General features: G+C 42.5%; 1 protein-coding gene across 2 annotated transcripts; it reads left to right on the top strand.

The window, feature by feature from the left end:
- The first annotated feature begins 3,679 nt into the window (after positions 1 to 3,679).
- On the top strand, positions 3,680 to 13,671 carry HSD17B2 (hydroxysteroid 17-beta dehydrogenase 2). 2 transcript variants are annotated; one of them, XM_031615286.2, is made up of 5 exons: positions 3,680 to 3,846; positions 7,811 to 8,023; positions 8,180 to 8,365; positions 10,535 to 10,672; positions 11,798 to 13,671. In XM_031615286.2, exons 1-5 carry the CDS (start codon positions 3,765 to 3,767, stop codon positions 12,154 to 12,156), a joined length of 978 nt encoding a protein of 325 aa, XP_031471146.1. In that variant the 5' UTR covers positions 3,680 to 3,764; the 3' UTR covers positions 12,157 to 13,671. The 2 variants fall into 2 exon arrangements, with proteins under 2 accessions (XP_031471146.1, XP_031471145.1); XM_031615285.2 differs by lacking the exon at positions 3,680 to 3,846 and adding an exon at positions 3,965 to 4,270.
- Positions 13,672 to 14,516: the final 845 nt, after the last annotated feature.

Raw genomic sequence — 14,516 nt, forward strand, 5'->3', positions numbered from 1 at the left:
TTTTGCTGTTGAAGTGCTCATAGGGTCTATATGACCTATGGTTAAGAAACTCTCCAAAGTAAGGTGAGGGAAATCTTGGCTGTGTTTCAGGAAGCACCAGCAAAATAAAACAAGAAGGCTGTGTGAAATGTGGAAATTCTCTGTATTCTGGGCTACCATTAACTTCACAAAGGCAGTGCCAGGGAAAGGGAAAGAAATAGAGTTCATATCATAAAAATATAGTTGGGGAAACAAACTAATCTTCCAATCCAGAGTACAGCTTACATCCTTATTGATCCTAAACTGAGGCACAGTGTACCAAAGGGGATTTTAGGGAAGGCTCTGTTGCTGTCAGAGAAGTGGGCTGAGATAAACTGATACTTCTCTAACACTGGTGGTTCAGTGAAAGCCATTTCATGTCAGTGGTGACAGAAGAAAGGCAGGCAATTGTCATTTCTCATGTGGATGATGTAGAGATGATTCCTGGCTGACTCCCCTAAGATACCTAATTGCCTTTATTTTTTAATTATTCCATCCTCTTTTGGAAAGATAGCGACATTTTCTTTGATAAAAAATGACTTATTTTGGAAAGAGTGCAATCCTCTTTCAACTGTTCTTGAAAGAAACAGTAGAAAACATCCTTTGCAAATTATTTCTCTGATTAGAGATGTTTTGTCTATTGCAGAAAATTTACAGAGGTTGAATGGAGTTCATGCTAATAGCAAGGCAGAACTTACAGCCTATGGCTATATGACCCTCTACTTCACAGGTACAGCTGCTGCAGGCACTGAATTCACATGAGAAATTCATTCAGGCTGCAATTGTTTTTTTTGATGGTCATATAAAGCTAAGGTATGCGTTGTGTGGGTACCTGCCAAAAGAATTTGTGAGTCCTGGCTACCGAAGTTGCTCACTCTGAGAAAGTAACTGAGATTTATCTGAAGAAGTTACATGAGAAAGTAACGGGAGATTTATCTGAAGAAGTTACTGTTGTTGTTATTGTTATCATAATCATCACTAGCTTTAGCACTATTTGGTTTTGTTGATGAGCTGTAACTGCTTTTTCACTGCCATGCGATCTTAAGGGATCACCACCTATTTCTGAATTCTCAGTTTTTACAATTATAATTACTATGTTTCTAAAGACAGTATCTCCAGTAACTAAAAGGTATTTCTTGATTTTCCATAATAGATACATACTTCTTTCTACAGGAATAATTTTCCCTAAGGTCTACGATTCCAATAGTTTGACGACAAAGGAGAGGTTACACAGCATTATTTCCAGATGCACATAACCCTTTTTTGCACTGTTCAGTACATGTCTTTGCTTTCAGAGATCTTAATTCACAAAGGTGCTTGGCTACACTCCTAGCTTTAGGCAGTTGAGCGTTTCTATTGTTTTTACTGGGGTAAGTGCTGTGTTTTGAGTTGAGTGCATGAAGAGACAGAGAACTTGCTGAAGGCAAAAGGTTATCTCAGCCTTTGTGTAGGAGTTTGGTAGTATTTGTAAGTACAAAGTCTTTTTGCCCAAATAAGTTTTGTGTAGGAAAGTTCAGTAATTTCAAGACCGTAAGCCTGAAAGTGCTTGTACAGCCATTAAATCCACTGAAATCCAAATGTATGGAGTCTCAGGAGCTGTCATCAATCAAAGTAAATCATTTCATGTTATTGCTACTCATATATGTATTTAATCCTGAACAACATCTTCCTGTCTCATTTAATGACTGATTTGGTGAAACAAATTCTGAAATATTTTCTGCTGAAATTATTTTCCAGACAAGAACTGCCCTGCAGAACATGAAATGGAGCTGCAAATGTGCACAAAGCATGTGAAGCAGGGGCACTTGGCAGTGACAGGCATCTTCTTTTGCCATCAATTATTTGCCCTTCAAAAATGATCACTTAGCACCAAGATTTGCACGGTGGGCATGCTTGACCCCCACTTCTATTCTGCTGTTTGACATCTGCATGGGCTGACTGTGGAAGCAGTGTTCAGACTTCAGTATAGAATATGTAGGGTTCTGGGGCATAAGGGGACAGGACACTGAGCTATGGTGTGATGATGGCTCTGGAAAACTAGGAAGAAAGATAAATATCCTGGCAAAGAAAGAGAGTCAAACTTAGCTCAAAATCAATTAGCCCAAATCCATCCTCTTTGTAAGATGGATCTCCATCCTCATCAGCAAAACTGTCAAGAAGGAGGGGAGGTAAGGATGAATATTCACAGCATAAGTAGGCACAGCACAGAGAAATAGGAAATGATGCAAACTCAGCTGCAGTCCTGTGTTAATGTACAGCTGTGAGGTGCAGAGACACACTGAAATCGAACAGAGGAATGTGAGTGCTTTCTTGAGATGGACGGGATGATAAAACTTTCCTCACTTTTGCAAAAATTGTGCTGAAAAATCATCAAGCTGCAATCTGCCTGTGCTGGTGCTGGAGAACGTGCTGAGTGTACCTGAGGTGGGTACTCCACACTAACACGTCTCAGCCATTTCTAGACCATTCCCTTCTTTCAGGGAAGTCTTTTAGTGACTTGCCCTACATTGTGCACCATCTATGCATTCAATTTTATTCTCCCACTACCGGGTGAGCACGTGGCCAGCCTCATTAAAAGGCCTTCAGTGCTTATATCTTGCATTGAAAATACAGATTCAGCATTAAGTCAGACACAGATCCCCCACTTATTCTGCACCTTGGTGGGTGCAGATGGGAGTTGTGACAGCACAGTGCTGTGCCAAAACCTGAACTCGTGTATCCTTCAACGTGCGAGCCGATGCTTTAACTGCTGTCACATCAGTGGTCACCTAAGTAAGGACCAGTCAGTGAGAAAAACCAGAATTCTCCAAGGAAATCTTTACGAAGAGAGTAGGGTAGAGCTGACTTATGGGCCACCATGCTAATAAAAGCAAAAACAGCAAATGGCAGAGGTGAGTGAGAATGGCTTGCATTTTGTGCAAGAGTGTTGCGGCGGAGGGATGGGTGGATGAGTGCTCACAGTGCAGTGAATGACAAGTGGATTCATCTGGGTAATATTCCTTTAAGAAAGTGACCTCATCTCTAATGTAAACTGCATATAGAGGTATGTAAACGTTTTTACTGGCTGTAAAAATTTATAGTCAATAGATTTACCATCCCATAAAACCACAGAGGAATAACGGAATGGAAAGATGCCTGTGTCCCATGCTAGGTCTGCGCCCTGAGCTTCCACCTCCCTGTGTCTGAAGCAGGGCTGTCTGCAAATAGCTGCATCCTATGGGCTGCTTGTGATCTCAGACCAGTTAGCAGGGACTGTTACAGACATAAACATGCCTGACGTGCACTTCACGCCTTGTAGCTGGATGAGTGTTACAACACCCTTTTCTTCTTTAAACAACCTTCAGAGTACAGCACGGTAGACATCAGATCCCTCAAATACAGTGAATCGTTTGCATGTGTATTTTTGGTTTGCTTAGGGTATGAAAGGGATGCTTCCTGCTTTAATCAACATTAATGGAGCTGGGCTGAGAGCTCCCCACAGGTGTGCCATATGTCATTGCTTAACAAGCTGTCCTTGATGGCAGCACCACCTGTGCCATCCTACCCTGAGATTCCCCATCACACCCAACTCCTCAGAAACTACACCCAAAGTTTTCATACAGGACTTTTCCCATAAATCAAGTCGTTTGTTTTTTCTTCTTCTTCTTCTTTTTTTTTTTTTTTAACATCTCTAGGGAAATGCACTGTAAGGACACACACAACATACAGTAGTGAATTTTCTCCAGAAGCCAAGTGCTTGCTGCATCATGTCCATTCCCACTGCTGTCAATCATTACCCAGCCGGCACATTATGCAGAAGGTGGAGCTGTCAGGCAGAAGGAATAAAAGGTAAGAAAAGCCAGAAGGCTCCTGCTTGGTGCAGATGCCAAGGGTGAGTGAGATTATGTCAAACCTTTACAGTCCCCTCTCCCCGCCCCACCCCTCACCCTGCCCCTATATAAGTGGGCTGCAACCAGCAGCACCTACTCTGCCTTCCTGCCTGGTGCCTGGGAGATGGATGTTCTCCCCAGCAGCCCCTTGGGATGGCTCTGTGTGGCCATCCCTGTGCTTTTTGGGCTCTGCTTGGCCAAGAGGAGATACAAAGCCCATGTGCTGCTCCGAATTGTGCTGCCTGCCTTGCTGGGACTGCTGTGTGTGGCTGTGCTGGGCACGTGCTGGGGGCTCATAGTGTTCTGCAGTACATGGCTCAGCTGCTCGGTATACTTGGATGCAGGGCCACTACCTGTGGGTGACAAAGCCGTGCTCATCACAGGTAAGGGGCTTGGGGAACAGAGATGGGCTCTGCATGAAGGCGTGCTGGAAAAGTTTCTGTTCTTCACGTTGGAATTCTGTGAAATGTGTGCTTATAGGCAGTGCTTCTATTTTCTTCTTATTTTACTTGCTTTTCCAGAGATGTTTTCTTTCTTTTTCCTTGTTCTGAACTTAAGTAGAAAAACATCTTAATAGATGCCATTATTTTAAGTATTTCATTTAATCCTTACAAGTAGCTTTTCAGATATGCCTGTGAAAACAACTGGTTGGAAAGAAAGCCCACGAGAATACTTATAATGGGCTAATTGTTGAGGAGAGACATTAATTTCTGGGAGTCCTCAAAACACTCCACTCATGCCTTACATCAATTTGCTGCTCTGGATGCTGAGGTACCGCTGTCTTCAGATGCGCTGTGTACACTGTGCCTGTAATTCAAGGCACTGCTTTGGAGCTGTCTCTATGAAACTAAGTATGTTTGGGAGTGAGTGATTTGCCCCATTGGCAGGGAAAGCTCAGAGCTAATGAGTTTGCTCTGTTTTAACACTCTAAGCTACTCAGAACCCCCTTTGTTTTTGCAGGGATGGCATTTTTGTAGTTTTGTGGCTCTACTCTTGTTTCTTCTGAGACTTTCAGTGTTGCTGTCTGTGTTAATCAGGCTTCTGAACTGGAAAGCCCACCTACTCATTCTTGCACTAACTTTAAAAAAAAAAAAAACACATTTTTTTTTCTGTTTTTCCCTATGGAAAGCTGAGTCAAGTTGCTTTGGATGATTGAGCTATTTATTATAGCATTTCACTTTGTTTTATAGGGACTCCTGGAGGTGATTTAGAGCTGCCTGACAGCACTGCTGGGGGGATTAAATACAAAACTCGGAGCACAGGGCAAGCATGGGATTTCCTCTCTTCTTTTTGCAGCTAGGGTGAGGAGGGGCTCTGGGCATGGGAAGGGGCAGTGCTGTTTTCTGTGAGCTGTCAAATCAGCAGTTCTTCAGGAAACACTTCAGAGCTTATCTCTGAAGGGCCAGAGTTAGAACAGTACCAGGCAGGGAAGAGCTCTGGGTTACGATGCAGCGTGTGCTTTCTTTGAACCTGTGCTGCAACTGTCCCAAACAAATGCAAGTTCAGACACTTCTGGCAGCTGATGCAGCTGCAGAAGCTCTTCTGAGTCTCTTTGAATCCAGATGGTATGCAATCAATCAGACCCTCCTGAATCAAAATGAAAGTTTTACTCAACGTGATTCTCAGTTGCTCTGCCTGCAGCACTCACCCCTCCCCCCCACCCCTGCCATCCCCTGCCTTTGTGGGGAGAAGACACAGGTGCACAGTGCCCTTAAATCAGTTTTGGGGTCCTTTTCTCCAGCTCAGAAGAGACCTGAGGCAGATATTTCATGGGAAGTGATTTCTTGCACCATCCAGCCCTGTATGGAGTGCTGCAGCTGCCCCATATTGCCCACGGCTGTCTCTGGCTGGGGCACACAGTGACCTCAGTGCTTCTCTCCGGGCTTTCAGATGTGGTTCTGGCTATCATGTGCTGCTCTGTTGCTAATTAACACCAGCAACTTGCCAGCCTGGTTGTCCAAATGCTCTTTCACACAAGCAGCTGCAGGTGTGTGAGCAGTCTGAAACACAGATGGAACACTTCCATTTACCCTCATGCTGGGACTGAGTGCTTTGTGGTCCACAGCTGTGGCCTCAGGCACAACTGGCTTTTATAGACCCAAACTGAAGATGCAGGGTAGCAGGACTGTGAAATTCTTGCCTTGATTATTGTGTGTTGAGTGGGATGAACTTCACCAGTTCAGTTGGTCTTTCCATTCCTGGTGTGTGCCCTGTGTTCCTGATGCTCAGGATGAGTTGAAGAGAAGTTCTTAGTATTGACTCGGTTGCAGTCTGTACTGACTCCCTCTCTTAAAACAAATTTTCTAGTGATATACAGATGTCTGTTTTGTTTGTGGGGGAAATCTCTAATTCCTCTGCCCACTCCCCAGTTCAAGCTGTGTTGGAGGGCTTTTTCTTGTGGAATACGCAGCTCCATGTCTGTGTCCCTACTGGAGAGGATGGAGGAGTCGAGATTTGAGCCAGAAATCTGATTCTCAGTAGAAGAGAGTAAGACAGAGCACCCCTCCTTTACCAGAAATCCATCATGTCTTTGAGGTATCTGCAGGCCTCCTCATGTTTCCTAGGGATTTCCAGGAATGTAGGTTTGTTCATTTCTTCCAGACCAGGGCCGTGAGAAGTGAAATGTGATGGATGTCATGGTCTGGTACATTGTCAACAAATGGTAGATTTCAAAAATGCCAGAAAGCATTCTTTAAAGAAGGAATTCAACAGAGCATGAGTAATTTGTTTCAACATCTTGTGTTGATGGATCCAAGCACTGAGTATATATTTCTTCCAAATCACCTGGAGTTAATTTATTTTCTGTCTTTCAGTACTAAAGTCTCCTTTAGAAGATAAAACCCAGAAATAAAGATCTAGCACGAGTTAAGATGAGTCTCCTTGGCACACAAGCTCTGTTGACTGAGGATTTTGGGTGCAGGAGCTGGCCCATTATCAATGGTTGTAATGCCTGCCTTCGTGTGCAGGAATCGCAATTAACCCTCATAGCTTTCTGGTAAGGTTACACGGGGAGACTTGCACTCCTTTGAAAATGAGGAAAAGGCAAAAAGCCAACTGAAGTCCCATTCCTTTGTTTCACGTGTGGGTTTCTACCCATGCTGCAAATGGGTAGAAGTTGGGAGGATGTGCATGAGCCTGATTGTTGCTGTTTACTTACGTAAGTGATGTCTTGTGCATTTGGCAGTTTGTTGCTTTATATGTAAATCTAAGTGTTTACGAAGTTTGGGAATAAATCTGATACTAGAGAAGATTAAAAAAAAAATATTCTGATGCAAGTTTGCACAAATCAAATAGCTGGTGTAACTTGGTTTAGCCTGAAAATGCCTTTCTGGAATTTCCTTAAGGCTTGAAAGCATTGAGTCCTTTTGCAGCTAAAGACAAAGTTGCTTAGCTTTAGCTTGGCGGTAGCCTGCGGCCAAAAGTATTCATCAGAATGATTCAGGTGGCAGATATTTGAATAAAACAACACAACTTCCTTGAATTAAGATATGTAATTCAATTTAATTGAATTGCAATGCCGTATAATGATTTGTCCAGATGAGATTTCACATTAAAATCTGGAGTTTCTTTTTTTTCTAGGTACTTTCTTGTAGGGTTTCAGTTTGAGTGTTTGTATTAAATCAACTTGTGGTTTTATTTCTTCTGTATGTAAGGAATCTCTGTGGGACAGTGTAAGCTGTTACCCTCAGCTCTGAGTGAGGAGGGGATGTTCTGCTGGTGTTTACTGAACATACAAAGGACGAGCTTCTCACCTCTTTACATTCAAACCTCCCTTCCTGCTCTCATATGCATTTCAGTCATTTCCTTTCATCTTTCTTTTGGTTACATCTGTGTGCTTTTTCAATCAGTGCTGCCTCCCTCTGTGTTAGTGATGATGATGACTTAGAGACACTTCAAGTCTATCTGTCCTTGGATTCTTTCAGGAAGTGACACTGGGATTGGACACGCATTGGCCAAATATCTGGATAACTTGGGGTTCGTTGTGTTTGCTGGAGTTTTGAACAAGGATGGCCCTGGAGCTGAGGAGCTGAGACGGACCTGTTCCCAGAGGCTCTGTCTCCTACAGCTGGACATAACCAATCCCACCCAGGTCAAGGAAGCCTACCTGCAAGTCTCAGAGAAAGTGCAAAACACAGGTACAGCTTTTGTGGCATTGTATGGGATACTAATGTACTTATTTAGAAGCTGTCTCTTACCTGTTGGCTTCATCATGTCTTTTGTATGTAGGTTATTTCTACCCCGAAGTCTGTGGCAGCTAAGGCATATGTATTTTTATTTTCCTCTCTTCCCAGGGCTCTGGGGAGTTGTGAACAACGCAGGTGTCCTGGGCTTCCTTGCTGATGGTGAGCTGCTGCCCATGAACATGTACAGGCAGTGCATGGAGGTGAACTTCTTTGGGGCTGTAGAGGTGTCCAAGACCTTCCTGCCGCTTCTGCGCAAATCCCAGGGGAGGCTTGTGAACATGTCCAGCATGACAGGTGAGCTGAGTGAGAGCACCAAGAGAAGGTCTGGTACAACAGGAAGAGCAATTCACGTCCTTGGCATAAATGCTGAGGAAGATGTTGGTTGGTCTTCTTGTAGCCATGCCCAGGGAATTAGTACTTAGATAATCAGTGCAGGCTTCTGTTGAGTAGGCTGTTTTCAGAAATCAGCCCTTGAAGAAGAGTTTAAAGTAATTAAAAAATAAACTGCTGTATAGAACTATAAAATTCTGACCTTGTGTTGTAGGTGCTGTGAGGGATAGTTCTGATTTTTCTTCTAGGAAGATGGGCAATAAAACACAGAATTTTCTAGAACACATTCCAGCAGAAGTCTGCCAACACCTTAGTTTGTGCACCCTTGAACCACACCATGGCAATGCCCAAAGGTTTTCTGACTTATGCTAGAACAGGTATTCTTCCACTTAGGCTGGTTACAGCCAAAGGCTCACCTGGTCTGTTATTTTTTTTTTAATACAGTGGATTGAAATAAAAATAGAAATATATTTGGGATAAATTCATGACATTTGCCGCATGTGCTTAGTATGCCTTTATAACATAACCTTCTATTCTAGGATGACAGCTGAGTTTAAGATGTAGGAGTGGGAGTAATAGCAGTATCTGATAGCATTCCTGCTCCTCAGCTGTTGGCTCATCTGAAAACAAGACCTGCTAGAAGCAGGATATTGTGATGCTGGGAGGTATCCTTGCAAGACCTCTTCAGGGTTTGCATATCACCTGCTTCCTAATTTTTCCTTTGCCCTGTCTGCTTGGGTTCTCACTTGTGTGCAGTTTGTGTCCACTTGCATCCTGTTGTATTGCCAAGGTGTCACCTTATGCTTGTGGCTTACCTCAAGGATGTGGTATCAGCCTGGCTGTGGCACTGTCATCTTGTCTTTTTTTTCAGTTCCAGGAATGCTTTTGTACCTGCAAACCCATCTTAATGACTCATTGCTAGCAATGATGTCTTGATTTTTTTCATTTTTTTAAATAAATGAGAGACCATTGCCCTTGCAAGCCCAGAAACAGAGGACAGATCTGTTTTCTGAGCACCCAAGTGAAGCTTGTATTTTAGGTGTTTTGTGGCAGATGTCTTGACTCTTGGCATGAGTCCTCAAGCTGTCTTGCAGAGATAAACAGAGCTTTCCTGTGCTGAATAATTTGCTGTTAAAGGAGTTAATAATGACCTTGCTTAAACTATAGATGTTCACAGATGTTCTGATTTAGGTAAATAGCTTCCTCTTAGCATGGGCTCTGAGGGTCCTTTGGTAAAACATTAGCAGAAAAGTTAGTGAGGTCTGATTGTGCTGAACCTATTCCTGCCTGCAGAGCTGCATTAACTGGATTTGAGGTTACCCTGACCTCAGAGGGAGAGCGTATGTGATTCAATTGGTTCAAACCAATAGAAACTCATCTTTTTTTCAGATGCATACAGGGAAAAAAATTAACGTATGATTGGCCTGACTTCTTTAAAGGAATGATTCTGCATGTGGAGCTCCTGTAGTAACCTGATTCTTACAGTAAAAAAAAAAAAAGACAAAAAACTCAACAAATGGCACCAGTGGCTGATTAGGAAGTTCGCCTACATTCAGGAGTTTTCTTTTAAAAGCTTCAAATACACTGAGACAGAATGTTGTGTCTGAAATGGGGGCTGTTCCAGAGGTTGTGCTGGGCTGCCCATGCAAGCAGGAGTGGTATAGCCTGAGGAAAAGGGTGCCTGATTTTGTAAAGCTGGAGTTGAGATTACTTGCTCTGTTGTAACTGTAGTTTATAATAGAAGCTTGAAATTCGTGCTAGTGACAACAGGAATAGCAGTATTAATCTATCCTTTCACTCTTTATATGAAGTAAAGCATTATCTGTGTTTTGGAAACCAGCAGTTGTATGGCGTTTGAGGGTAAAGAGTGCTGCAAATTACACTTCATGTTTTCTGCTGTAGATGATATCTTACAAGGAGTTACTGAGCATAAATGCTATAAGCAACTGCTAATTTACAGCTCACACTTTTTTTCTTAACCTCCAGAAAAAAATGATTCCCTCACCGACTTGTCTTTAACCTCAGTGAGAGCCACGTAATTCTGGTTGTGCTATAATCTTCCTTCTAAATCACTGAAATAAAGGCTGGAAAGAGCCAGTGTTAAGCTTTATCATGTTTATATTGCTCCTGCAGGAGGCATTCCACTACCGAGGTATGCTGCATATGGAGCATCAAAGGCAGCTCTGTCCATGTTTTCTGGAGTAATGAGGCAGGAGCTTTCCAAATGGGGAATCAAAGTTGCTGCAATTCATCCATCAGGCTTCAGAACAGGTTGGTGTCTGACACTTTAGATAATTCCTGCCTCTCTTTTCCTGCAGTCTCATGTCTTCAAGGAGAGCTCTGAATGAGTCTCAGCACTTTCCTATTCCTCATGTTGATTACAGAAATTAAGATGCGTGTTCTTTTGATGGCTGCTCCCCCTCAGGTCTCACATCTCTGTCTTGTGAACCAGGGCAGAGGGGTGAACTCTTTGCTGTGGAAGTGTTTGAGCAGAGGTCTGTGTTAAAGAATACTGTAATCTTGTTATACCTTTCAGGTGATAGGGCACAGTTTGTCTTCAGAATCACTCTGGATCTTCCCTCTGTTCTAGCTGGGGGGAAAAAAGGAAAAAAAAAAAAAAAGGCATGCTCAGTACTCCCTACTCAAAGTTCTGGTGTCTTCACAAAGAATTCCTATGGCAGTGAAAAGCAAAACATGTACTCTTTTCATAAAAGCTCTCTCCCTTGAATGCTTCCCTTCCCTTGTGACACTGGGTTCTGCCAATATCCCCAGGTTTCTACCTTCAGGAATCTGCTGTGCTATTGCCAGACTCTTGGATGGGAACTTCACCTGTCAAGACAAGTCCCAGTGTTGGTGCTGTAAATACTTATTTAAATATACGTCTTTATTTGCAGCTCTTAATTCATGATTTATGCAATAAATGCATTGGAAAGCAACTGCTTTCATTCTTACATGATGAAAATAACTTTTTAAAATCTAATACAAGCTTCATTCTTCATGAAACAGCTTATTAAAATACCAGTGCCTCTTATAAGAGAGGCACTGGGCCAGCCCAATTTAATCTTGCCCATCTTAGTTTGCCTCTCTCTTCTTTCAATGAAGTCTCCTATTAATAAACACTAATTAGAAATCCTATTTAAAAAAAAAAAGAGTAAGGACAGAATGACATGGGAGGAAAAAGATACTGACTTCTTTGAGTAGAGCTGGTAACAGAACAGTGTATTAACACCATGCAGGTGTAACTAACCAGGTGTTTTGCTCTTCCTTTATGCAGTTCAGAACTACTGTGCCTCAGGGCTCAGTGGTGGGGGAGTGCTTATTGCCTACAAATCATGGCTTAATTTTTTTTTATCATCAACCCCAAACTCACTTTCAACCACTGTGCTGCTGCTGCAGGTATCCAAGGCACGTCAGAGCTATGGGTGAAGCAGGAGAAAGAGCTGGTGGAGCACCTCTCAGTGGATGTACAACAGGACTATGGCAGGGACTACCTGCTGGGGCTGAAAAACTACCTGCTGCGTATCCCTATGTACTGTGACGTTGACCTCACCCCTGTGCTGAGCTCCATCCTGCATGCACTGCTTGCCAAGCGACCGCACGGCTTGTACACCCCAGGCAAAGGGGCTTATGTGCTGCTCTGCATCTTCTGCTACTTCCCACTCTGGTTCTATGACTTCTTAGTTAGTAAGTCCCTGGGACTTGAGTCCATCCCACAGGCGCTGAGGACATCGGAAGCTGAGAACACGGACCTCTAAGGTATCCACTGGCATTTCTCAGATTTGTGATCACTGTGGAAAGAACTCTGTTTTAGGGCTCTGCTAATTATTGTACTGTCTTTGGTATATGGAGTTTGAATTGCCTTGTGAGTGGAGTGAAATCTTTGTGTTAAGAGCAGTGTTCAGGAAAATGGTGGATAAACAAATAAAAAACACAGGAATGGTCTTTTTGGAGTAACTGTGGTGTTTCCCTGTTTGTCTTTGGTGTAAGTTATCTCATGAGGTTATATAGCCCTTGTCTGCTTCAACAACTACTGCCAACATGTGGACAGGTATCTAACCTGACTTTTAATAAATCTTTTAGTTCACAACCTTTCTAAACCTTAGAAACTGCCCATCACTAGAAAGACCTATAAATGTTTAATGTACATCCTTTTCACTGCAGCTTCAGTATTCCTTTCTCTATGGTTCTCTTGCTGTTGGACCTGAGAAATGATTGACTTTTTTTGCCCAAGTTCTGTGAAGTATTGTTGTGATGTTTATCATGTATCCTCTCTGGACTGAGCAACACAAATAGTATGAGGGGGATGGAAAACGAACAAAGACAGATGAAGATTTTCACCAAGATGCCAACCATCTCTTTCCTGCAGTGTATTACTAATAACAGTGATATTGGCTGCTAATTTCATGTCACTGTTTAGCCTCTATTTGCTTCTTCTGCTTCTTTATTTGTAGTAATCAGTAAACTAATCTCACTTCTCTCTAGACAATACTTTATTTGATTTTGTGCTTAATGAAGAATTCATGATTTTGTTCACTTTTTTCCTGAACACTTGCCTGTTTTTTCCTGTGTTTTCACTTGTCCCGTGAACCTTTTGCTTTTGGTCACTCCTCCTGAATCCATTTTGGTTGCCCTACTCTGTGTTCCATAGAACCCTTTCCAACACCTGAAGTTGAGCAGTACTCTGTTTTCCTACCTCTGCTTTTTAGCATCACCTGGTTTTGTAAGGCTGCAATGTTCTGGAACAAGCCCCATCCCCTGAGTTCCCTGTTCCTTTCATGTGATGAAGAGGAGAAGCTGTTATGTTCTGGGCTTTCAATATAGGAGCATTTTTCCTATCCTGATATTCTCATCTTCTGTCATAATCCTACTTGCAGTTACATAGTCCTGATCAAAAGTCAATTGAATTCGTGTTTGTAATACTTCTGTCTCGTTCATGTACCTCATGCAGTAATACCAGATTCGATGTGCCCAGAGGATGCTCTGCAGACTTGGCTTGCTATTTCAATTTGTGTCATGGTTTGGAAATCCTCTTTTCCTGTGCGCCCTGTTGTTATTGCTTTTATCTATGGTGGTGGCTTTGCTCCTTGTGGGTTTATATCAGTCCCACTCATAGATGTTTTTTATGCCATCCTTTCAGGAAAGTACAACTACAAATGTTTATCTCTCAGGAAGTCTGTGACTGTTTTGATCTCTGTCAATTTCTACCTTTTATTTACTTCACGAAACTCTTTGATCTGCCTCAAAACGTATAATAAAATGGATTGCTCTGATTGCTCTGACTCTTTTGACTTTGTCTTGACCTCGTATGCTACTGGGGACTGCTACAACCAGCAGGGCTGAATCCTGGCTGCCATCAGAGTGAAGGAACTGCCTGACACCTTGTCTTGTCTCAATCCTGGATGAAGGTGTTTGTTTTCCAGTTGAGCTGTAACTTGGGTTGGCTGGAGTTTGGCTCTTAGGTGCTCGCAAACATTATAAACCCAAATTCCCTTTGGCAGCCAGTTCACTGCTTTATGTGGCAATATTCATAACAATCCTTAATCACTGCTGTGTTATTTGGCAGCAGTTATAAAATGCAAATATTTCTCTCCTTTGCTTCCTTAATAGGAGTATTACCTATTACTTCTGTATTGCAGACCTATTAAACTAGGTGTTCACGTGTAGGATTTGGTTTCTATTTTTAAATTATTTCGACTTTTATTTCTTGGGAAACTTATATTCTAAATAGCTATTTTATACCTCCTCACCTAATGAGGAAGATGCTTTAGCCAGTCCCAAGTGATTGTGGGATCAAAGTTTGCTAGTGTTTCATTTCTACAGGGACTGTACTTCTGTTTTTTTTAAGGATAATTGTTGTAACATATTATTGAATTATTTGTCATTCAACAGTTGCAATATTAAAGGTGATTTTCCATTGTTAATGGCTTAACTTGAGAATAATCCAAGCTGAAAATGGCTGGTGGCTGTGAGAACAGGAGAATAAATTAAGGGAGCTTGTGGCCAAAGTGCTTGTGTCTGTATTAAAGCTGATGCAGCTCCTACTCTCAGGGGCCAGTGTCCAGGTGCTGTGCCCTTTCCCTTCCTTAAGGGATGAAGCTACTTTGGGAGTGGGAGG

The sequence above is a fragment of the Phasianus colchicus genome, chromosome 13 (genome assembly GCF_987193195.1).
Source record: "Phasianus colchicus chromosome 13, bPhaCol1.hap1.1, whole genome shotgun sequence".
Taxonomy (NCBI): Eukaryota; Metazoa; Chordata; class Aves; order Galliformes; family Phasianidae; genus Phasianus; species Phasianus colchicus.

Bases quoted from the DNA above. Each gene is read 5' to 3' on its own strand.
- HSD17B2 (XM_031615285.2), top strand. From the start codon at position 4,012: ATGGATGTTCTCCCCAGCAGCCCCTTGGGATGGCTCTGTGTGGCCATC. The intron at 4,271-7,810 runs GTAAGGGGCTTG...GGATTCTTTCAG, and splicing joins CAAAGCCGTGCTCATCACAG to GAAGTGACACTGGGATTGGA. The intron at 10,673-11,797 runs GTTGGTGTCTGA...CTGCTGCTGCAG, and splicing joins TCCATCAGGCTTCAGAACAG to GTATCCAAGGCACGTCAGAG.